At 38.0% G+C, this 24846-nt stretch overlaps 1 protein-coding gene across 4 annotated transcripts in view; it reads left to right on the top strand.

Moving 5' to 3' along the window:
• CNTN1 (contactin 1) overlaps nucleotides 1-24846 on the top strand; it is a 178782-nt gene that overhangs the window by 64685 nt on the left and 89251 nt on the right. For all 4 annotated transcript variants that reach the window (XM_087933954.1, XM_087933955.1, XM_087933953.1 and 1 more), the window contains exons 2-7: nucleotides 725-840; nucleotides 5128-5160; nucleotides 6890-6928; nucleotides 14267-14393; nucleotides 16558-16736; nucleotides 22934-23029. In XM_087933954.1, the coding sequence (XP_087790080.1) occupies nucleotides 780-840; nucleotides 5128-5160; nucleotides 6890-6928; nucleotides 14267-14393; nucleotides 16558-16736; nucleotides 22934-23029 (535 nt within the window). In that variant the 5' untranslated portion in view covers nucleotides 725-779. The remainder of the gene's footprint in view (nucleotides 1-724; nucleotides 841-5127; nucleotides 5161-6889; nucleotides 6929-14266; nucleotides 14394-16557; nucleotides 16737-22933; nucleotides 23030-24846) is intronic.

Here is a 24846-nt window from a genome sequence, read left to right as displayed (position 1 = left end):
ATTTTTTGTTATTATTTGCTGAACATTTCCCATTCTCTCATCCATATTTTGGGTCTGTTCCTTCATCTCTCCCACATCTCCTTTCACCTCATTGTGATTTTTTTCCTTGCTTCCTCTTTCTGCAAGGTAATAGTTTCTTGAATGGACTGCAATGCCAATTGTATTTGTTTCTGATAATTATTCATTTTTCCTGTTGTAACATTGTATCTATTGATCTTTGGTTTGATGTGCTGGATGCTGCAGATGACAGTGTGGGAGATACTTTCTTTCCAGTTTTAGTTACATTTTGAAGACTCATTTTCCCCCACCCACTACAGTCTGCTTTTCCGTCTGTACTCTTGTTGTAAAAATCTAATATTATAAATCCATATACAAATCACACAATAGAATATGTTCCTTCAATACCTTATTGCAAATTTCTTTCTGAATTTCAGTGTTATCAAAAATCCAATATTAAAACTAATGTGGAGTTCATTCTTAATCTCTGGAATTTGAAATTTATACCTAAAATAATATTAACCGTTAATATTGACAGTTTTCTGATTATCTTAACTTGTAAATAATACTATATAAGTATATGTCACTCAGATCTTAATTCATAAACAGTATGGCATCTATTCTGTTTTATGGAAACTAAATCAGCTATGCCACAGATTTTGAGATAGTGCCAGGAGATGCTCAGAAACAAAATCATTTATTTCTCTCTTTTTGTCTTTATATACAGCTGGATTCCTTTATTTGAAGTTCAGACATTCTTGAAAATCAACATTCCTGTTATCATGAAGTTGAGCGCTTCAACCAATTATTTTGTTGCATTTTTTTTATTTTTTTATCTGGCAGGTAAGATACATTCTGAATTTTACCAATAATAGCTATTATTTTAACTTGTTTTAACATGGCTGGAATCATCCTTGTGATCTACTTTCAAGTAAATGTGCAAATTATTAAAAAGAAAGGCTATAATCCTGTATCACTATGTTTTGAATATTATCACATGAATGAATCCATTAGACTCAACAGCATTCAGCTTAATCTCCCTTACAGAATTGTTCGAATAAAGTTAGAGAAAGAGAATGAATTCAGCCTTGAAGTTTTAATTAGTTGAATATACTGTGTTTCCCTGAAAATATGACCTACCCCAAAAACAAGCCCTAGCCCGATTTTCATGCCTGCACCTAATATAACATCTACCCCCAAAATAAGCCCTAGTGAAGGGGATGGGAGAAGCCAGCACAAAAGGCAGCCCTTCCCTTCCCTTCCCTGGTCACCTCATGGAGGCTTGGCCTCTTATTCACGGTCCCATGGATCAGCTGAGCCAGCGAGGCCTGGGAGCTGCCTCTGGTTCTGTCTCTCCAGTCTCTGCCCACGGCACCAGGTAACCTCACAGCCAAGAGCTGCTCTCTTCTGCAGCTCACTTTGTGGCTCTAGAGCAGGCAGCAACCATGGTTTGCATTCCGCCAGGCCTGGAGCTTGGGACTTACTCAGGCTGCTACTACAATGAGACAGAGGGCAATGTGGCACATTGGAATTGGCTCCCCTGCCTCTGCCCGGCTTCTGGGTCTGCTGCACCTGCTTCTGCTGGCCTCATGGAGGCTCTTTACCCTCCTGGCTGCGCTGCTCAGCAACCCTGCTGGGCTGATCCTGCCTGGCATTGGGTGACTCAGCCCAGATCTACGACTTCCAGAGCACCTCCTCCACAGCTAGCTTGCCAGGGCCTCCTTTGCTAGCAGCCACACTGCCCTGTGCAAGCTCCGTGGTGGCCCCGTAGCAGGAGGGAGGGGGAATCACCCCTTTCACTCCAAAACCATGTCTTCCCTGGCTGCAAAGCCCCCAGTCTGCACACCTCTCGCTGGAGCTAGTACAATGCTCTGCCACAGCTTCTGAGCAAACCTCTGCCTTCCCTGTACATGATTGCAAGGCTGGAGGCTCTGAAGACACAGAGGGAGCATTTTGGGGATGTGCATCTGTGCAGAGCTCCCCAAGGAAAGGAAGATTGGCAGGAAACTTGCCCCCACAAATCACTTTCTGAAAGAGTTTTTCTCACCCTGCCCATTCTTTCTCCCTCTCCCACATCTCAAACCAAATCCAACAGTGATGGGTGGGTGAGATTTTTCAGGAAGTACGGTGTTAAAAGTTAACATTTCAGAAATGTTACCTATGGAGGTCTCCCGTTGCCACAGCTTCAGAGCAAATTTCTGCCTTTCCTCTTCAGAATTGCAAGGCTGGAGGCTCTGAAGCCACAAAGGGAGCATTTTTGGGATGTGCCTCTGTGCAGGACTCCCCAAGGAAAGGAAGATTGTCAGGAAAATCCCCCACACACAGAGACCACTTTCTGAAAGAGTGTTCCTCGCCCTGCCCACTTCTGATCTTTCTCCCTCTCCCGCATCTTAAGCAACATTGAACTGTGATGAACGAAGCTGCCCAACGAGAGCCTGCACTTCTGCCTGCCTGCCCCACCATACTTACCTAAACCAGATACTCCCCACCTCTGCTCATCCACCCGCCAGACCTGCAAAGACACAGATCCAAAAAATGCTCCCTCCACATTTTATCCCAAGGAAAGGACAATCAGCAGGAAAATGGGGCGGGGGGTTCCTGCTAATCCTCCTTTTTGGGGGAGCGCTATTCGTGACAAAATGGTGGTGAATTTGCTTGTGAGGTATTCCTAAAGCCTCAGCAGGAGGGGTGGGTCACTTGGGTAGTAGGCAGAGAAAGAGGAGTTAATAGGTGAGATGCTGATATGAGTCAAGCTTGACATTTTACCTTCCTATCTTTTGCAAACTTTTGGCTGCATACAAAGAAAGCAGATACAACAGAGACCCGGGCTTGCTTCTCTCCCCCAAACTCTGCCAGAAATGGTTCTGCATAAGGCTTGTCATGCCAGTGCAGCCACTCACATGCACAATAGTGCAACAAGCCTTGCGGCACCCTGCCGTGAGTGGCTGCACCAGTGCAACAAGCCTCGTGATGATCTTTGCACAATTACAAAAATTGGATACAAATAATTTGCCTGCAAGAAACAAATAAAGTTCAGAATGTCCAAAAATTGAGAAACTATATTTTACATCAGCACACACACAAAAAAGAGTAGACTTATATATTAAAGAATCAATGGACTCAAAACAGGTCTACTCAGACAAAAAAGGAAGAATCTTGATGGTAGAAACAATGATCAAAAAAGACATTGATAATAGCGATATATGCACCAAACAACAAGCAATTTTTTTTTTACCAAGCATTACACAAGAAAATATTGGAAATAGAATATCAAAATATTTGTCTCATAGGAGACTTCAGTGCAATTGTGAATGGAAAACTATATTATAAAAGCACTAAAATAGGGGGGAAAGAAAGAAAGAGATTACCTAAGACGTTTTTCAAAATGATGGAAGAAATTTGTATACAGGATATTTAGAGAGAAATAAATCTGAAAAAGACTCAGTACACATTCTATTTGAACAGATAGAAATTATGGTCTAGAATTGATGTGATATATGGAACCAACATACTTGAGATGGAGATAGAACCTAGCATTTGGGCTGATCATAACCCAGTAAAATTGACTTGGAGAAGAGTAAAGAAGAATTTTAGGTGGACATTGAACCAATCCATATTAAAAGAGAAATAATTTACAGAACCTGCAGCAAAGGAAATGGATTTTTTTCTTTAAAGAAAATAAAAGAGAAGATACTTCACTCCAGAATGCTAAAGCATCCTTCAGAGGATTAGCTATAACCTATATGAGTAAAAACAATAAAGAGAAAAAGCAATATGGTATGATGTTAAAAGAACTCCAAAGAGACCCATTAAAAAAAGCACTTAAAAGAAAATGGAGACAATTAAACACAAATTGAACTTAATTGTCTCAGAAGAAATAGCCCAACAAACCAAAAGGGCAAAACCTTTTTATTTTTTTTATTTTTTGAGAATACAAATAAATCAGGAAGATGGCTGGCATATAAACTGAAAAAAGAAAGAGAGAAAAAGGTGATAAATAAACTGCAAGACAAGCAGGGACACACACAATTCCAAAATGAATGCTGCACAAAAGGAAACCAGATGTAACAGAGACCCTGGCTTGTTTCCCTCTCCCAAACACCACCAGAAATGGATCTTGAAAAGCTGACAATGGCACAGCAAGTCTTGCAGTGTCCTGCTGTGAGCGGTTGCACCAGTGCAGCAAACCTCACGAAGATCAATTTCTGGTGGAGTTTGAGGGAGAGAAACAAGCCAGGGTCTCTGCTGCCTCTGCCTTCCTTTTGTATAGCCAAAAGTTTGCAAAAGGCAGGAAGGTGAAATACCAAGCTCAACCTATACCAACACCTCGCCTATTAACACCACTTTCTCAGCCTACTACCCAAGCAATCTTCCCCTCCTACTGAGGCTTTAGGAATACCTCGCAATTTAATTCACCCACCATTTCAACACGAACCACCCCGCTCCCAACTGAGGGCAAAACTAAAGCAGGAAGAAGCTGCAGCTGTGGCTCCAACTATGCCTCCTTGTTCGTCTCAAGCACGCTCAGCTTGAGTGCCAGAGCTGAAGCACTGTTTTCGGCTTCTTTTTGGCTGCCCTGAAGGGTAGGGCAAAAAAAAAAATATTATGACATACCCCGAAAACAAGCTCTAGTGCTTATTTTAGAGCTCAAAAGAAAATAAGACCAGTCTTATTTTAGGGAAACATGGTAGTTAAGAATAAAATTCTTAACACATTAATTATTTGTAATCTATCCTTATATGATATATCCTTTCTCCCGCTAGATAGGTTTATTTGGTTTTAGTTGAATATGCTCAGCATTTTGTTCTCCAGATAGAATTTGCAGGAACAAAACATGAACTTGGATACTACATCACATATTGGAATTCATGAATTATTAAGTCTCAAGCCTTAACCAGCAGTTTTATAATTTTCATTAATTATTTATCTATTTAAAAGTTTTAATTGACTTGATTTTTAAAAACAAGTCACTTAAGAAGCCTTCCTCTTCCTCTTGTTTCCTTTTTGTTCCATCTCCTGAACTATTCCTAGCAAGTTTTTAAAATAGTCAGGAGACTGCTTTTATTTTTATAAACAAAATGCAATTGCTTATTTTAAAAAACCCCTTTACTCTTCTTTTATTAAAAATAGGCCTGAAATACTCAACTGCTATTGGAAGTAATGGTGAGTAATGTAGCACTTACAAATATCCACCTTTGCTGTTCTGTAGATTGATGCAAGCATAGTGTCAGGGTTCCGGCGATAGCCCTATTTAAATCATGAGCCTCGAGCCAAGCTTCAAAAATACTCAAAAGATTTATTAGGAGCAACATGCCCTGGCATTAACTTAAATGAAGCCAACACTGGCATACATAATTCACAGTCACCTGTGACCCTGTTTCCCCCCTCTCCCTGGGTGTATCATAAATCAGATTCTCCAATGAAGCATGTTCACAGGCCGGGTGTCATCAATCACGTTCTCCAATAAAGGATTTTTCCAGCCAGAAGATGCAGTCGCCTAGCTACAATCTTTTTAAGATAATGGTGGATTGTACTTCTGGTTCCTTCAGATTCCGCCCCGCCCCCGCTTATTTATGGCAATTTGAAAACAGGCATAGGAACACACATAGATTTCCAAGGCATCCGAGATTCAAACTTTGACACATTTTTGCTGGTAGCGTTAAGTATTATAAATGACAATGCTGATCATGCATCAAGCTAAGCCATAATATAGTTATTGATTTTGGCTTTGTATATTTTATGTTTGCAAGCCCTGATTTATGGGTCAGAGAAATATCCAATCAATTATTCAACTATTATTAAGAAACTTGTCCTGTGAAACCAGACTTTAAGAATTTGTAACATTCTGACCCCAACATGAAATTAGCCAACATCGAAAAACAACCTAAGAAACAACAAACAACCAAATAAGATATCTGCTTAGGGATATTTCATATTTTTTTGAAGCATGTATTTGAGGCATTTATGGCTGAATCTTTGCCTCTAATGTCCATGGAAGCTTTGGCATTTAAATACAACTTTTAGAAAGGTGTGTGTGTGTGTGTGTGTGTGTATGTTTGTGTTTGATTATGTGTAGCAAGGAAGAATCAACATTCCATCTTCTCAAAGCTGTGATTTAGTCAGTATTAAATATTTTTGATGCCTACTGACTTTAGTAAAAAAAAAACTAAATACATTTTAGATTTTTTTTACCTGAAACATTTAACTTTCGCTCAACTAGATGTTTCAAGTTTAAGGAAGAAACACTCAAATGAATTATAAATTCTCAAAATATGGATAAATATCTTTTGATAGAGCAAGTAGTATTTAAGATGTGCCAAACTAGCAGAGTTGAATGTGCATTATTAATCATGTCAATATTGTCCTATTGCTGTCAAATCAAGAGTAAATTTTGATTAAATTTCCTTTATCAGTAAACAATTTGGTAAAATACACTACTGTAACATCTATTCTGATTAAAGTTACTGTTTAATATGCAGGATATTAAAGTTAATATATCAACTGTTGTCTGTATGTGTGTGTGTGTGTGTGCGTGAGAGAGAGAGAGAGAGAGAGACAGAGAGAGAGAGAGAGAGAGAGAGACAGAGACAGAGACAGAGACAGAGACAGAGACAAAGCATGCAATTATTTGCTTTTTGTTTTTCTCTTTTCACTGAATCCTAGATTTGTTTCAAATGTCTGGTACAACCCAGATCAAGTACTATTTGGTGCATTCCCCCCAGCAATAAAATAATATTAAAGTGATTTCTCTGTAAAGTAATAATCTTTGGTATGTCTTATAGTAGCAGTAATTGACATTTTTAACTTAGTAGTAGCTGTTCATGGGTTGGGGGAACTCTCTGAAAACATTGTAAAAATGATGTGTTTTTTTTCCTGTTCCAATACTTTAAAGTTCGTGATATGATACATGGAATCACAGTTCACATACGAGGTAAGTTGATGTCTTCTGTTTTCATGGTAAGATTGGATAATTCAATGAATGATTTTATATCTTAAAAAAAAACTTTAAAAATTACTAATCTTGCTTTCAATTTAACAGGCAATAGTATATTCAATGGACAAAGTTTTGCAATTTAAACTGTGAACATAATATAATTACTGCATGTCAGCCCCAATAATTCTTGAAGTAATTTACATGTAATAAAACAGCAGTTAAAACAAAATAGTTTTAACAATAAACAATTTTAAAAACAAAGGAAAAAACTAAAGCTATATGAGTTGTTTGATATCAGACAATTAGATTACTTACCTAAGTAATTTTTAAAAAAATTATTGGTTTTTAAAACAAACATAAACAAACAAAACATAAAAACATCAAGCCATCTTCCGTATATATACATACAGTGTGCCAGTTGGTTTACAAATTATTTTGTGCTTCCATTTCGTAGTCTTCAATTACAATTACATTGTATATATTCCTGTATTTTCAATCAAGTATTAAATAGATTAATATCATTATTAACCAATTATTTGACTATATTTTTATTCATTCATGTTTTATGAAATAATCATACTTTACTTAATTTGTTTTATGACAGTTCATATTATCATCCGAAATCTATCCTAAAATCATTTTGTAGATATAAGAAAAGAATACATCTTTATATATTTATTATTTTCTCAGAATCTACATAATTCATTACTGTTTTATTGTCTAACCATTGATAGAATAGATCCCAAATTTTATAAAATTGTTTATCATCTTGTTCTCTGATTTCAAATGTCAATCTACTCATTTCAGCACATTCCAATATTTTCTTAATGATTTCCTCCTGTGATGGTGTTTTCTCATTTTTCCAATTTTTAGCAAATACAATCCTAGCCGCTGTTAATACATTTACAATCAGGTATTTCAGTTCTTTACTATATATTTCAGGTAAAATTCCCAATAAAAATATCTCTGGTTTCAAATCTATATGCTTTTTTGTCATTTTTTCCAACCACGTGTGGATTTTAGTCCAATATTTTTTAGCATCCGTACATGTCCACCACATATGGTAATATGAGCCAGGTGTCTGATGACATTTCCAACATTTTTCAGATTTATTCTTGAACTTCTTGCTATTCTTGTCGGGGGAAAGTGCCATCTGTAAAACATCTTATACAAATTTTCTTTATATGCTGTTAATATTGTCATTTTATAATTTTGAGACCACAATTTTTGCCATTTCTCTAGATCAATCCCATATCCAAAATTCTTCCCCCAAGCAGTCATAGTTTCTTTAACTTGTTCTTCTAGTTTAATTTCTATCAAATATCCATACAATTTTTTAATCACCTTTTCATCAGTACCTGTCAAAATCTTACCTAAGTCAGTCAGTTTATCATAAAAACCTTCTGTTTTAGAGTCTTTATCATACCTTGAATGTGTTTGTGCATATGAAAACCAATTCATCTTTATACCTTGTTCCTCTAATTTTTGTATAGATTTAAGTCCACCCTTTTCATTCAGTATTTCACCGTATCTAACTGTTTGTTCCTTTTTATATATTATAGGGTAAGAAAATGCTTCAATAGTCGATAGCCAGACTGGAATTTTCAAATAACATTGCCTTTTAGTCTTCTCCCAGTTTAACCACAGAGACTCCTGTATATAATGTCTTACTTACCTAAGTAATTTTATTCAATAAATTAAAACAGGCCTTTTGCATGGAAAAATATATGCTTTGCTTTATAAATTAAATACTTGCCATCATTTTGAAGGACTAGTATCAATCTGAGCTGAGTAGATGTGAGACATGACAACTAAAAAGTCTCTGCTCTTCACCAATAATAATTTATAATTCTATATTTGCCTCAAATCAGGGAAAAGAGAATGAATGCAGGGCTTGTTAACAGAGAACATGATTTAAGAAGATAATAAGGTACATATACTAAAAGAAAAATGATCAAAATATTTAAAAAAAAAGAATGTTAAAGGTCATTTTCTTTCTGCAATTCTATTAAAAAAAAACAGTCCTCTTCTGCAGGTGGCATCTACTTTTATTGACTTTCCAAAGTGGTGCTCTAGAAAAAGAATGATGAAAATAAACCACTTTTCAATCATATGTCTCTGACATCATCTCTTGGGTTGTAGTTTTTATCCTGGTAGAGCAAGTAATGTAACATATTGCTTATTTTCTTTCTTTATTTTTTTTTAAAAAATAATTTAAAGTACAGGCTACCTGACTAAATGACTCAGGGTGATTTGCAGTCTTTTAAAAAAACCTATAATGCAAAGAATACAAATGACCAGAAGAGCAAAAATGCCCTAACAAAAGCAAAGGAGACCACACCACGCTGAAACAAAGCAAATCATTGCAACCACCCTGTTCTTAAGGTTTGGGAGAACGTTGGTTGTTTTCTAAACTTTCTAAAGAAAAACTTCAGAAACAATAAAAAATAGACTCATACATTTTTTCTCTCACTTCGATTAAGTCATTACTGCTTGTTATGGCAGGAGCCCTGCTGCTTTTTCTCTTTTCTCACGCTGAATTGAATAATTTCTTGAAAACTGACCAAATTTAATAATGTTTTTACCGTAAGGGTAACTCTGGTTGACTTACAGTTACATAAAAAACATAAAAAGTTAAAAATGAACATTAAAACAAAAAACCACATAGGGGTGGTGGGGGCAGAGTGGGATCTGTTATTACTCAATCATCCACCTCCATTGCATTGATCCTCCATTGGAGCCCCAAGCCAACTGGCACAGCCATGTCTTCAAACCTTTACAAAAAGATAGAAGGGTTGGGAACAACCTCACACCAGGGCAAAATGTTCTAGAGGATAGGAACAGCAGCAGTATTTTTGCCCCAAACATTAAAAATTTATATAAATAACATATATGCCAATTTATCTTAATATATAATTACATCTGCCCTCTTATGGTGCCACTGTGGTGACACTGATGTACACTGATTCTTTGTTAAGGTCTTGGGATTTAAGAGCCAACCAGCAGTGAAGCTGATGCAATATAGGATGATGCAATAAGAATCAATTAGCATAGTGTGGGTATTTCCCTTTAAGACTAGGGATGGGTCCTACCCCTTTAAGAGGTGTTTCTATAAAGGCAGCCATTAGAGGACATGTCCTCTCTCTTTTGGACCTCAGGGACCACCAAACTCATAATTTAAAATCCCGTGGACCACTAATATGAATTTTGACTGACAATGGCTTGCTGATGTTGGTGGGAAAGTCGGTCCCATATTTCAGTCACAAGACTGGCCCTTTGGTCATCCCGGAACTCTGCAGAAAAAGCAGAAGCAGCAGAGATCCTGGGAAAATCCCCCAAAAAGACTGCAGGAAAATTCCTTCACCCCATTTTCCTACCAATCGATCGTTCTTTATTTGGGATCGCAGGATACCATCTCCAGCTCTGTTCTAAGCGGGAGAGAGAGAAAAAGAGAGAGAGAGAGAAAGACTTCTGGCTTCATGCAGGGAAAGCAGCAGAAGCAGCAGAAGTCTTTCTTTCTCTCCCCCAAACTCTGCCAGAAATTAGTCTTTGTGAGACTTGTCGCATGAGTGCAGCCTTTTGGAGGAGGAAGCCTTGCAGGGTCCCAAGGACTCATTTCTGGTGGAGTTTGGGGAAGAGAAAGAAAGACTTTTGCTGCTTTCCTTGCATGCAGCCAAAAGCAGAAGAAGAAAGAAGCGGAAAGAAGCATCCCGGTGGCCAGGCCAGGCGCATGGGGTGAGTGGGGCAAGTTCCCCCTCTCTGCCCTTTCCCCCCCACTACCTCGTGTTGTTCACAATGCAAGTGACATATGCCTTGTGTTCCCATGGGCCATGTGAGAGGCAGAGCCTTGTGTTCCTGCGCAGCCTGGATTAATTGCTTTGGAGGGGTGCTTTGGGGATAACATTTCTCTGCGGACCACCAAAGTTTTCTCACGGACCCCCAATGGTCCCTGGCCCACTGGTTGATGACCACTGCCTTAGGTGGTCTGAAGTAGGTGGCTTGTTCCATCGCTAGCCCCCCCGCCACGGCCTTCCCCATCCTGCGATACCTCATGTACACTTAATGACCTGAGCATTTGATTATTGGATGGGTGAAAGCAGGGAGTGAACATGTTTATTTTATATGATTCCAATGAATCCCCAGGTTATGAATTTACTGGGCAGTTTCCATTACCTTGTAACTAAAGGATTACCTGTAAATATAATAGTCTCCCAGGTTTTTAATGGTTTTAAACAACCTTCTTTAACCTCTCACACTCTGCACCAGTGGTTCTCAATCCCAGCTGTTAGATCGCGGGAAAGGAGAGACTTGAGACCAGCGTGACAGTTCAGCTCTTTATTTTATTATATAGGTCTGTGCTAGACCTGTGATCCACGGCAGCCCCTCTTATAGGGATTGCCGGCGGCTCGCAGCCAATGACAGCTCTTTGAATCTCCCGCGATCGGCGCGACCAATCGCAGTTGATTCTTTACGAGCCAATCATGGTGGTTCTTTCCACCAATCATAGGGCAGTCCATTTTGGCCAATCAGGTGAGGGTATTCCAAGAATGCTAATATGGAACACCAGCAACTTTAAGTTGTGTAAACCTCAATTGTCTGGAGAATTGTGGAAATTGAAATCCCATATCTTAAAAAACAGCTGAGGTTGAGAAACACTGTTCTAGATGCTGGGATGTAAGTCTTAGAATTCTTACAAAAGTCTGACCAAGATAGAACATGAGAGCCAGTTTATTGATTTTGGGCCAGTCACTGTCCCTCAGTCCAATCATTCTCACAGGATTATTGTCGTGGGAAAAATAAGAGGAAGGAATATTGTGTGTGTTTGCCACCTTATAAAAATAATAAAGGTGAGATATAAGTAATTTTAAAAAATATTGCTTCGTGCATATTTCTTAGAATATAGAAGACTTTTCCTTCATTTTATAACAGCAGAATTTTAATGTTTCATATCTAAATTCACTACCTGCAATGATACTGTAATGAATAATAATTCTACACAAGTGAAATCCCTTATAAATATTTTGAAAATCAAATGATATTTAAAATGGTCTTCTTCATTTTATTTGTTTGTTTGTTGTACAAGACATTCAGGATTTTTTTTTCCATGCAATAACCTAAGGTTTGAATTTCTTCTTCTAAACAGGAAATAAAGAAAAATAAATTACATTGTTCTTTTTTTTTAATTTAGGTTTTTATTGTTTTTAAAAACAAACATAAACAAACAAAACATAAAAACATCAAGCCATCTTCCATATGTATACATACATTGTTCTTAATGGATGTCATTTTTCATTTATAGATCACTAGGGAGATTTCACTTAATGTATTTGCAAAGCAGTTTAATCTGGTCAGAAAGATCAGAACTTTAGAAGTAATATTGTTTACTGTATTAATATAAAAACAAAGGTTATAATGAGCAATTTATGCATTGACTATAACATTTTTTTTTCTTTCAACAGTCATAGATGCACAAATCATTATTTCTTGAAGATGTTTTATTTGTAGATATAATTGATTTTCAGAACTAAGTTAGGTAACGATGTATAGTAATTGTTGATTAATAAAACAATTCAGTTGGAAATTATCTATATGGTTGAGACTCTGATGTGTCTCTCCAGAATTGAAATATTTCAATAATATCTGGAAGAAAGGTAAAATAAAATGTAACTTGTGACCAGCCATGCTAATTAGTTTTCAGAATCTTCAGAAGCTTTAAAAAGTTTTTCTAGTATTTTTGGTTAAATGTCATCTATTATATAGTTGTGCTAAAACTGTCTTTTAATGGGACCACAAGAAAAAAAGATTAAATTATTTTTAGACTGCATTTACTTTATTGTCTTCTTGGTTCTATATTGAGAGACAGGATAATCAAAAAACTAATACAGTCATAATCCCTAATTAAAGCCAAATAAAATAGTAGTGCCTGCATTATATGCTCTTGTTTCTTCACTGCTGCAAGTCATTATTATCTTCAATGTTTATGTAATATAGTGCATCAGTGTTTTTTAAAACTTGGCAACTTTCAGATTCATAAAGAAGAAGTTAACATTTCAGTAGGTGCATTTTCAATATAGAATAATTGCTCAGGGGTGGGATTCAATTTTTTTAACAACTGGTTCTGTGGGTGTGGCTTAATTGATGGGCGTGGCTTGGTGGTCATGTTATTGGTTGGGCATGGCCAACTCAATATTACTCACATCTAGGCATGCATCTCCTCGCCTGGCCTCTCATGACTGTGGGGATGCTGCAACAGTCGCAAGTGTGAAAAATGGTCATAAGTCACTTTTTTCAGTGCCATTGTAACTTTGAATGGTCACTCCACACAAGCAAAGTACCAGCAAAGGAGGGGAAAAAAACTTCAGAGAAATTCCTGAGACAGGAAGTCTAGTCCTGCCAAGAATGTAATAAGGGTTAACGGAGAGGCAGTTTCTGTAAGCAACACCAGAATGTTTCCTTCCTGCCTTCCTTACAGGATTAGGCCAGTAATTTCTTCTAACAACCGGTTCTCTGAACTGCTTAGAATGTTAACAACTAGTTCTAGCAAATATATGCGAACTGGTAGAATCCCACCCCTGGAATAGCTATTAGTGAATTGTCTGTAGCTACTTAAAGTGTCCTTTAGGGATTGTTCCAAAAGCATTAAGGCCTTTGGGAAGATACTCATTCAAAGTAAGGAATACAGCAATAAGTGTTATGGATAGCAAGGAATATTAGTTCCAAAGTAAATATTGGAAAATAGAAAACTGAGCAAAATCAAGTTGTATAGATTTGCTTTCTCTTTTATACATTTTTTAATATTTTAAAAAGCTTATAGAAATTCCTCTTAGCTTTGAGCTGTATTTTGTAGAATTATCTTCCCTGCATCTAGAACTGAATAATTTTGAAAATAAAACCATGCATTAATTAAAGAACACTTTACTGTCCTTAAAAGAAGGGTAGGAAAAAAAAATCAGAATTGCAGAGTATGAATAATAAGCACGGTACACTGGACTTTAGGGCAACTATAGGGATAATTTGAGAGGTTTTAACTGTCTGTTCTGCTATTCATTTTATAGATGTGCACAAGTCACTAATGCCTCCATAAGCTTTAGCTATAGTTGGCAGGATAGTTAACAATGTCAATGGAAAGCTAATGTGCTTAAAAGGAACTGAAATTGCTTCACGCTACTTTCTAGTAGGTAGTATCCTGACAAGATAAAATCATTAATTGGAAATTATAGCTTGTGGTTGTTCCTGTATTCTATCTCTAAAAGAATTTAGAAATGTTTAAACTATCTGCGTTCTATATGTACTAATTGGGTGACATTATTCAATTGCCTTGCCATCTATTTGCAGATGAACTAAAAGGTTATGGACCAATTTTTGAAGAGGAGCCCATTGATACGGTATACCCCGAAGAGTCTCCAGATGCAAAAGTGTCAATGAACTGCAGAGCCAGAGGAATCCCTACACCTACTTACAAGTAACTAGGGTTGCTTTCCTAATGCTATATTTAATAATACTGATTGTACTAATTCAGATGTTTGGTCCAAAAATGCAACTGTGGTGGATAACCCTAGCAAGTTTGGAAAAGTCAGTTTACTAACAACTGCAGAAAGCTTAATGATTTAGTTCCAAAGTTTTGTTATACTTTTTCAGAAAGGACATTTTAAGTTACAGCCACCTATATTGTTGCTACATGAGTAGCAAAGCAAAGTAACATGCAAAGTCAGTTGGGAAGTTGGCAGGAAGTCAGAAGTCATGATGGTGGTCATGTGAGATCCTCATTTAATAATACACACACCGTCTTCACTTAACTAAAAGTAATTGGGGATTGCCGTAACTGCTGTAACTCGTATGTCAGATATCACACTTTATGATTGCTTCATTTATCAATGGAAAGCTCCAATTATTATTACTGAGTCCTACCTGAATATTATTTTTTTAGCAAATAAAAGTGTACTACAAAAATGAATAGAAAGCAAATGGTAAGAGATGAGCAGTACTGAAATCAATCTGCCCTGTTATTTTTCTCTTTTTTAACATTTATAAATAACAGCACAGTAGGAATCATAGTAAGTATTAAGCTCAAAGACTGAAACCTTTTTCATATGAGGAAATAATTCAGTTGCATTTTGTTTTTGTTGTGTGTATCAAGCTTCGGCTTGATGCCTTGCTAGCATTCTGCCATCATTCGGGGAAGGCAGGGGAAAACAAATGGGCCATAAAGCTGTATACTTTTATTTTGAGAAATTGGTAGGGGGAAATTGACAATTGAGGAGAAACAGAGGGTTTTGGAATCTGGTTCAGGCTGGCATGCTGGCATTTTCAAGGCCATTTGCCCTTAGAGTGGAATTTCACCAACCCAAATGCCTCAGCATTTCCCGAAACACCTCGGCAGTGCCAGATTGGCTAGACATGGATGGACCATGGGAGCGGGGAGGGTTAGGGGAAACCAATGGTATTCTGTATTGGCATGTAGGAATTATAGATTCTGCTTGATTTCACTGCAACCAGCATCTCTTAGTAAAAGTGCCTTTTCACTTCAACCAAATGGAGTTCAGAATTTTACTTCCCTAAGGGATCAGACTGGGGCAGGTCTGACATTAAGCGGAATCTGCAGTTGAGGGCATCATGTCTGCCATTGTTGTGATCGTGCATGCAATGTTGGCTTAAGAGAGCGACCAGGAAGAGATTCGGTGCTACGGGGAGCCTTCATCCAGGCCTCTGTTCAGGCTGGATCTCTCTGGATGGACTAGAAAAAGGGAGATGTGCAGTGATCTTCCAAGACCCAGGTGGTCCCTGAGTGTCAGAAGGAAGGAGGACTGGGAAGAGAAGCCTGCAGAGGTGACTTTTACTTGTGGAAGCTGCAGAAAGCCACTGATGGGAACAGAGAATGGAGCTGAAAGAACTGGAGGAGGAGGAGGAGGAAGAGACAGGTGGAAAGCATGGCCAGGGTGACTGGATGAGGGAGCAAGCCATTAAGTTTATGCAGGTGGCATTCAAAAACCTTGAAAGCAAAGCCCTCACCCTCACCTCCCAGCCAGATGATCAGCCATGTCCAGCCTTAGTGATCAATGGGGTGACTACATCCAACAGAGCAAGCATGACGGGTATGTCCTGGCTGAGGAAGTAGAGATCAACCTCCGTAACAGGGGATTCCAGCAACATTCGTCACCAAGCCAATAGAAATGTAGAGGGATGGTTCAAAGAAAAAGTATATTTGATTATTCATGTATTAACAGCAGTTAGGATTTTATTTGCTCAGAATTGGAAAATGCTAAAATACCAACAGAGAGAAAAGTGATAGAGAAAATATTTGAACGTGCAGAGATGAACAGATTAACACCGGGGATTAAAGAAAAAGAAGAAACTGAATATTACATGATATGGGACTTATTTTATCAATAGTTGGAAAATAAAACAAGTTAAAACTGAGTTGATGAATATATAGAGGAATAAGTTAAGATTGTTATAAAGGAATAGATATTAGAAATAATGGCTTATAAAGAAAATGTGATTATTGTCATAATCTCATTCTGTAGGGATAAGATACCATGTTTTGGAGGCAACGTGTATTAGGGCAATTGAAGTGCTGAAATAAGGTGTTATTAATATTTTTTTAAAATAAATATTTCCTTGAATAGGTGGCAACGCAACAACTGGGATGTTGATATTAAACTGACGAAAGAACATTACAGTATGGTAGGAGGTAACCTGGAAATCAATAATCCTGAGAAGTCAAGGGATGAAGGAACATATGTTTGCATAGCATATAATATACACGGAACTATAAGAAGCCGGGAAGCAACGTTAAACTTTGGATGTAAGTTTACCTTTACCTTTACACAAACTCTTTGAAATGGTGTTCAATAGGTTGGTATGCTAGACTGTGTTGTTTCTCTGTGTCATATAATATAGGTGGGTATATGCATAATATTGTATTTATTTATTTTGTCATGTTTATATAATATATATTGGAGGTGGTGACCCTTTGAGAGCTGTGTGCAACAAAACTTCATCTCAGCTGTTCATCCGGATTTCGGGCAGGGGGAAATAAAGCACTCATGATGTCCATAAAGATGAGACTTTATTCTTTCATCCACTTCTCCAGTTCGGGTAAAAATGAGCAAGTTAAATTAAAGTCAGCTCTGGCGCTCGTTGCAGCCAGAGCTGTATTTATACATACTCTAACAATGTAATTAGTGTAGCTACCATCTGGTAGCAGCTACCGCTCAATATCCAGCAGTTTCGTGGAACCGCATGTACTGTGTATTCGGCTGTTCCGTGACCACCCACACCCCTCGTACCACCACAGATTACTACCACCCTCGTGCCCAATTATATCCTTTTCCCCCTGGATCCATTAGTGGAACGTCCAGCACCCAGCGTATCCAACACGCTGCTAATTGCTGCAGACAGCATTTGACAGGTCGGTGTCTGATGTCATCAGTTGGTCCGGGCCATTCGTTGGCAACCGGCACACATCATCTCGTCAGCAACTATGAGTCCACATCTCGCTTGCTACTCTCTAGGTTCCACGCCGAGCGCTGCAGAGGGTGGACATTCAGCACAGGATCAGATGTTGATGTCACGGCTCCAGGCCAGCCGGTGGAGACGTGACACTTCATTTTAATATATGCCGATTTGTGACAATAAAGTTAGTCTAAGTCTACTGACTTAATTCTAGTCTGACTTATTTGACAATAAGTCAATGACCCATGCTGATTGGAACAATATGAAAGAGACACCTTCTCCAAACATAATCACTATTTTTAGAAAAAAAATTTTTTACTGTGATTAGAGTGAGAAAAGTGAGTGAATATGAATAGATCATTTTCTTCTAGATGAAAAATATTTGGGCACTTTTATTATATCTTCAGGATAAACCCATCTGCTTATATGTAATGATGAATTTTATCAGTGCTGGTCTATTACATAGTAGTTTATTAAAACAAACCTTGTGCTTCTAAAATACAAAACTAATGGTATTTTTGCAACATGACTTTAATAAAAAAATAAATCTTATTTCAGTTTTTACTAAAACTGAAAAACTTCCCAAACAGTATTGCTTTAGGATCATTCTCACAACTTTCTAGTGCAAAGTTATCCTGCCAATCATTTGTGGAAAACATTTCTTGATGATACATCCCTGCTTTCTTATTTGTCTATTGATAAGAGGTATGGCTATTAACTTTAGATGTTTTAGCTTCAAGGTCTTTTTAGAATTGCCACATGGATTTGTTTGAATCCATAAAAGTAGATCTTCCATGAAGTCATATTAGTGCTCCTGATGTTGTAATTCAACTTTGCCTGTCTGGATTTGAAGCTGTGAATTTGTTAAACATGAGGAGTAATAGGTTTGATTACAGATTAACAGAGTTGGAAGTGACCTTGTAGGTCAGGGGTCCTCAAACTTTTTAAAAGGGACCAATTTACAGTCCCTCAGACTGTTGATTTGCCTAATGACTGCCTGGGTAGGCGTGGCTAGATGATCATGTGATTGTGTGGGTGTGGCTAGGTGGGCATGTTTCTAGTTTGAATTGGATGCCTGGAAAATTCTTATCTCTTGGGGAATGTTGAAAGAGGAAGGGTGATGTGGATTGCAATACTGGAAGATGGCCCTGAAAAACTCTTCTTATCTCTTTCTCAGAGAGGTTGATACAACATCTTCACACCTGCAGATTGGTGGAATCCACATCGGACTTTTGGGAGGGGTCTCTAATTTCCTTTATCCTAGTTGTATGCCCTGAGGGACCCCAAAGTCTGCTTTGAATTTTGATTTTCACCCTTTTTCAATAAAAGGTTTCTTTCAAAATACAAAGTTTTCCAGAGTCTATACTTACATATACAGATAATCAGAGTTGGAAGGGACTTTGTAGGTCATCTAGTTCAACCTCCCGCCTAAGCAGAAGACCCTACACCATTTCTGACAACTGGCAGTCCAATCTCTTCTTGAAAGTCTCAAGGGATGATGCTCCCACAACTTCTGAGGGCAAGCTGTTCCATGGGTTGATTGTTCTCAATGTCAGAAAGTTTCTCCTTATTTCCATGTTAAATCTCTCCTTGTTCAGTTTCCATCCATTATTCCTTGTCTGGCCTACAGGTGCTTTAGAAAATAGATTGACCCCTTCCTCTCTGTAGCAGCCCCTCAAATATTGGAAGACTGCTATCCTGTCTCCCCTGGTCCTTCTCTTTGCTAGACTAGCCAAGCCCAGTTCCTGTAACCATTCTTCGTATGTTTTAGTCTCCAGGCCCCTAATCATCCTGGTTGCTCTTCTCTGTATTTTTTCTAGAGTCTCAATAGCTTTTTTATAATGTGGTGACCAAAACTGGATGCAGTACTCTAGGTGTGTTCTTACTAAGGCTTTATAGAGGGGTATTCGTACTTCACTTGATCTTGATAATATCCCTCTGTTAATGCAACTTACAATTGCAATGGCTTTTTTGGCTACTGCTGTACACTGCTGGCTCAGTCACCTACCATGACTACGCCCCATGGGCAGGCCCCACTCCTGTCCCTCTGAGGTCAAACACAATCCTGATGCGGCCCTCAATGAAATCGAGTTTGACACCCTTGCTATTATAACATTCCTCCTATTTAGAGTAACAGATGTGGAAGTTCTTTATTTATTGCAGCACTTTATTTATTGCATACATTATATAATTCCCAGCATTTGTGAAAAGTGGCTTTTTTAACAGCATAGTCTCCCAGCTACCAACTGTTTCTCTGCATTTTTAACTGAAGACAGCAATATTGCTGGCCTTATTACTGAGGCAAGGCAAAAAAAAAAACCCACAACTGTGTGCGCGCACACATGATTTTTTTTAGTGACATAGCTTTTTATAGCTCAAAGAGATGAAGAAAGCATATTATTAGTGCTGTGTAAATGAGGCCTTAATTTCCACTTCAGTGCTACCAAGCAGCTAATTAGAATTAGATTAGAATTAGAATGTCAGATCCATGTATCTGCCATTTTTCAGTGGAAGAAGGGAGGGGGTTGGATTTGATACATTTAATTCTTTTACCTCTCTATGTATACTAAATATCCTATTTCCTACATTGCCTTTTGTATAAACTTTTATATGATTTACAACCATTTCCTGGTGCCCCGGATGGCTGGAAAATTCTCACCTCTCAGGGAGAAGGGGCTATGTGGACTGCAACACTGGAAGATAGCCCTGGGAACCTTTCCTTATCTGTTTTTCCAGAGGAGATGGTAAAATAACATCTTCACACCTGCGGATTGATGGAATCCACATCAGACTGTTAGGAGAGGCTTCTAACTCCCTTTATCATAGTTGCATAGCCTGAGGGGCCTCAGATCCTGTTTTGAATTTTGACTTGCTTTTATCCCTCTTCAATAAAAAAAATCCTTTTGAAATACGAAGTTTTCAAGTGTTCATACTTATTTCTGAAGGGGGAGAGGTTGATCCTTACATAAAATTAGAATTAGAATTCCTTATTTGTCAAATGTGATTAGACACACAAAGAATTTGTCTCCTATGCATAAGCTTTCAGTATAAATACAACAATAGTGATCGATCATTATCATAGTCATTGTAAAAACACATTGATCATAAAACATTAGATACAACACTTAGTGATAGTCATTAATAGCCCCACTTGCATTTAAAAGAGCTAAATTCAACATCTGAATGAGATTTAGAAAGAACAAGAACAAACAAAATAAAGGGAGTTATTGTTATCCTCATAATTTTTTTTTACTAAGATAATTATTCTTTTCTACATGCCTGTGGACTCCAGTTAAATCAATAACAGAAAAATACCATTGTAAACTTACAACAGAAATGTTTACTTAGGAAGAGACTTACAGTATTGCAATGGCATGCCAAGCCTTATCAAAAATAAATCAATGAGCTAATGTATTGATATGTTTATTCACACAAACCCCTGTTACATGGGTTAATTTAAATAAACTGTTATGACTGTTCTTTTCTCCACAGACCCATTGCAGTTCACTGCCTGCAATAATTCTGTAGTTTTGTAATATTAAATAGCATAATAGAAATTCATTTGTGAAAAATGATTATTTGCTTGTTCAACAATCACTGAATTGATGGGCTATTTCCTTTTCTTTCTTGTTTTCATTGCATATTATTACTCATTTTGAAGACATTAATGTTCCTGTAAAAGCTTAGAAGAGAAGAATTGAATAGAAAATATTTACAGTATATTGAAAGGTTATCATAGAATTAAATGCAACGTTTTGTTTATGGTGAATGAATCCAGAGATAGGTGTAATCCTTAGGGCTACTATTAATATTAAAGTCATAGTTACTTAAGTTGAATCAGAAACTGAGCTATAATTAAAATGAATTGAAATTTTTCAAATTTAATTACCTATACAATAATGCACGAGTGATCCATCTCAGGTTTTTGCAACCTATGTTTCTTGTGAAAGCAATCCCACTTTAATCTCATTCCTAGAAACTGAAGAAAAAGCCAAGAAATATAGTTCCAACCTTTTCTTTTAGAATAGGAGTGTCAAACTCAAGGCTCAGGGAGGGATCCAGCCTGGGGGTGCTTAGATCTGTCCCACAGGGCCACCTTGAAAACAGTGAAAGTCCAGCCTGCAGTGCCTCTCCAAGCGAAAATAGGAAGTCCGTTTTTGCCCATGATGACTTCCTGCAGCCTCTGGCAACAAAAGCAGAGCTTGGGGTGGCGGGGATTCGTTTTCACTGGCAGAGGGCTACAGGAGGCCATCCTGCACAAAAATGGAGCTCGCTTTGGCTGTGTGCAGCTCCCCCAAGCTCCATTTTCATTGACAGAGGGCTGCAGGAGGCCATCTCAGCCGGAAGCAAAGTTCAGGAGCCCATTTTTGATAACAGCACTCAGGCTACAGGTGCCCGTGACACGAGTGATGTCAAGTTGGCCATGCCCCCCCTGCCCCCCCCCCACAAGGTCAAACACAACCCTGATGCAGCCTTCAATGAAATTGAGTTTGACACTCCAGTTTTAGAGCGTTTTTTCTCTTTGTTTGTTTAGTTCAGTGAATAGAAATAGGAAGACGAAAACTTTCAAAGACTGGTGTCATTCTTATCAATTAATAAAATGGAAAACATTTTCAAAGTGGGCTTGATGCCTCATGACTGCATGGGTACAGCCACACAATTCTCTGAGAAGCATGTGAGTGGCTTGCTGTTGCCTTTTTCCAGAATTTTATTTTGCTTTTAATTTTTAGTCTCTAGCCCTGATTATCTTGCACATGTTAAGTAAACCCAAATTTCTTGGCTTCTAAACAATACCTTAACAAACTTCAAAGTCTAGCATTGGTGGCTGAATAAAGTATGAAATAATTGGCGGATATATGTTAAAATAATTTAGTATAGTCTCACAGACGATCTTCATCTTTTAATTTCTGGACTTTCATGAACTATTCCTTTCCAGATAAGCCAATAAAGTTATTTTGGAATCCTAAATTCACCTTAATCTTTTTTTTTTTTTTTGTGCCCACCTTTTATTGAATCTTAAATTTAAGATTATAATGTTATGGATGATTTGCTTTTCAGCACATACACAAATCTGTACTAGACTATTGAATTGTCAGCCTTGCAATTTTATCCATGTTCCAATACTGTATCTTGAAATTGGCTATGTATCTGCTCAGTAACAATTGGCTGTATATCTGCTGATTCCCTAAATAGATATCTTGAATGTTTTTAACAGCCCTATACATCATTGAGACAGTAATTTCTGTTTGTGAAATGTTTGTTTCCAAGCAAGAATTCTCCAGCTTGACTTCAAAAAAATAAAAAATAAACATGAGGTAACAAACACCCCCTAGAATATAAAGGCATCAACTTCTGTTATGACACATACAGATATTCAGAGACGATGTTATTTTTTGTAGATAAATTGGACAAAAGTGAATATGAGAGACATTCTTCTTGACATTGTTATTTAATTAAAATCTTTTTATTTGTACTGCATGAGCTTTGTGTTTTTGTGTTAGAAATGACTATATATATATGTATATGTATATGTATTATCTTGCACAGATTTATATCCTTTTCCTCCGGAAGAAAGACATGCAGTAAAAGTACGAGAAGGTATAGGTGCTGTTCTTCTCTGTGATCCTCCACCTCATTATCCAGGTAATTAAATGTATATATTTCAGTTTCAATTGGAGCAATGGCATGGGATTAGAATATTAGAAAATTATTAATTATTAATTAGAACAGTATTAATGTTGACTGTGACTAAGTTTCCTAAGACTCAAGCCTTATCAAAAAAAGGAATTGTTCCTGCTTGGCATGTGAAAATTAAATTCCTTACAATATGGTTGTCTTCCTTCAAATTATAAAGATTATAATTGAATCTGTTTACTATTATAAGATTTGATTGTCCAAAGTTGAAAACAACTAAAACTTTCAGAGAAATACTGTAGGCAATTTACAAATGGAAATCAGTTTTTTCAAGTATATATTTAATGTATTCTGTATAGGTAATCTCCATGTTACAAGCATTCCCTTAGCAAACATTTGAAGTGAAGTGATTAGTGCCCCCTAGCGTTTATGGACAAGTCCAGAAATTATGAATATTGCAGCACCCCAGCAGTTGTTTGCCTTTACGAACAACCATAGAGACTCTGCAACATTTGCCCCGCCTATTTTCCCCTCACCCCCCACAGCCAAATCTTTACAGGCACTTTGCCTGTGAAGACTCACCTTGCAAAGATTCCCTCACTGTTGTGCTTTCCTTGCCTGCTTCATTGCTTCAGGCTTTCAATGCATTTGCAGAGAACAGAGGCCTAAGATCAGTAGTGCTAGATCTCATGCTATTGATCTCGTGTGATCTCACACTTTCGGCGTCTATTCTCTGCGAATTGAGGCCTGGACATTTGCAAACTGATGGAAGGCTTTGGTTCTTCAGGCCTTCCCTTCATTTGCCATTTCCTTGCTGATGCCTGCAGTGAGATTGCATTCCTGTAGTCTTTGACAGCTCTTTGCAAAAAGCTTTTGTTGGCACCAGCAGAGCATGAGAGGAGCAGGTGCATCCCTCCAAAGCTCTGTTCCTACAGGCAAAGGCTTTTTGAAAAGGGTTGCCGAAGCCTTAAGGGACACAACCCTCAAGCGTTTTGGCAGTGGGAAAGGAGGCACGGAGACCTGTGTGCAGCCTTCTTAGCTTCCTTTCTCACCAGGGATCTGCTTGACAAAGCCTCTGGTGACAAAAAAAGAAGGCCAGAAAGGAAGCCTGGCCTCTTTTTCTGTCACCAGAGGCCTCGTCAAGGAGATTGCCAGTGAGAAAGGGGGCCCAGAAGGCATCACATGACCTTCCTTTTGGCAGCCCTTTTCAAAAAATCTTTGCCTGTAGGAACAGAGCTTTGGAGGGATGCACCTGCTTCTCTCATGCTCTGCTGGTGCCTCATCAAGCCCTTTACTGATGAAAAAGGAGGAAGCACAGGCTAGAGAGGAGACAGATATTTAGCTGTTGTGGGGACCCCAGGGGAGGAAGAATAAGGTATTGTGGGTCGGGGGGGGGGCTTGGGTAGTCTGAAGTAGGTGGCCTGTTCCATCGCTATCCTCCCCCTCCCTATGGCCTTCCCCGCCCAGAGATACTTCCTGTGCACTTAATGAGCCATGCATTCAATTATTGAATGCAGGGGGGAAAGGAGGGAGTGATTGTGTTGGAAGTAGGAGATTCACTCCCACGAATCCTTGGGTTATGAATGGAATGGGCAGGCTCCATTACATTCATAACTTGAGGACTACCTGTACTGTTCACTAGCCTAAGCCTACAGTATGCATAAATAGAGGCTGTGTATCAGTGTTTTTTAATCTTGACAATTTAAGAAATGTGGACTTCAGCGCCCACTTACAGTCATATACTGCATGGAGTGATGAGTAAATGAAGAATAGTTGTTCCAAAGTTCAAACAGCTGCCCCGCCTTGCAGTCATGTAATCTCATTTT

The sequence above is a fragment of the Pseudonaja textilis genome, chromosome 5 (genome assembly GCF_049901715.1).
Source record: "Pseudonaja textilis isolate UNSWEBS1 chromosome 5, rPseTex1.2, whole genome shotgun sequence".
Classification (NCBI taxonomy): domain Eukaryota; kingdom Metazoa; phylum Chordata; class Lepidosauria; order Squamata; family Elapidae; genus Pseudonaja; species Pseudonaja textilis.
This window is presented reverse-complemented; position numbering and strand designations above follow the sequence as displayed.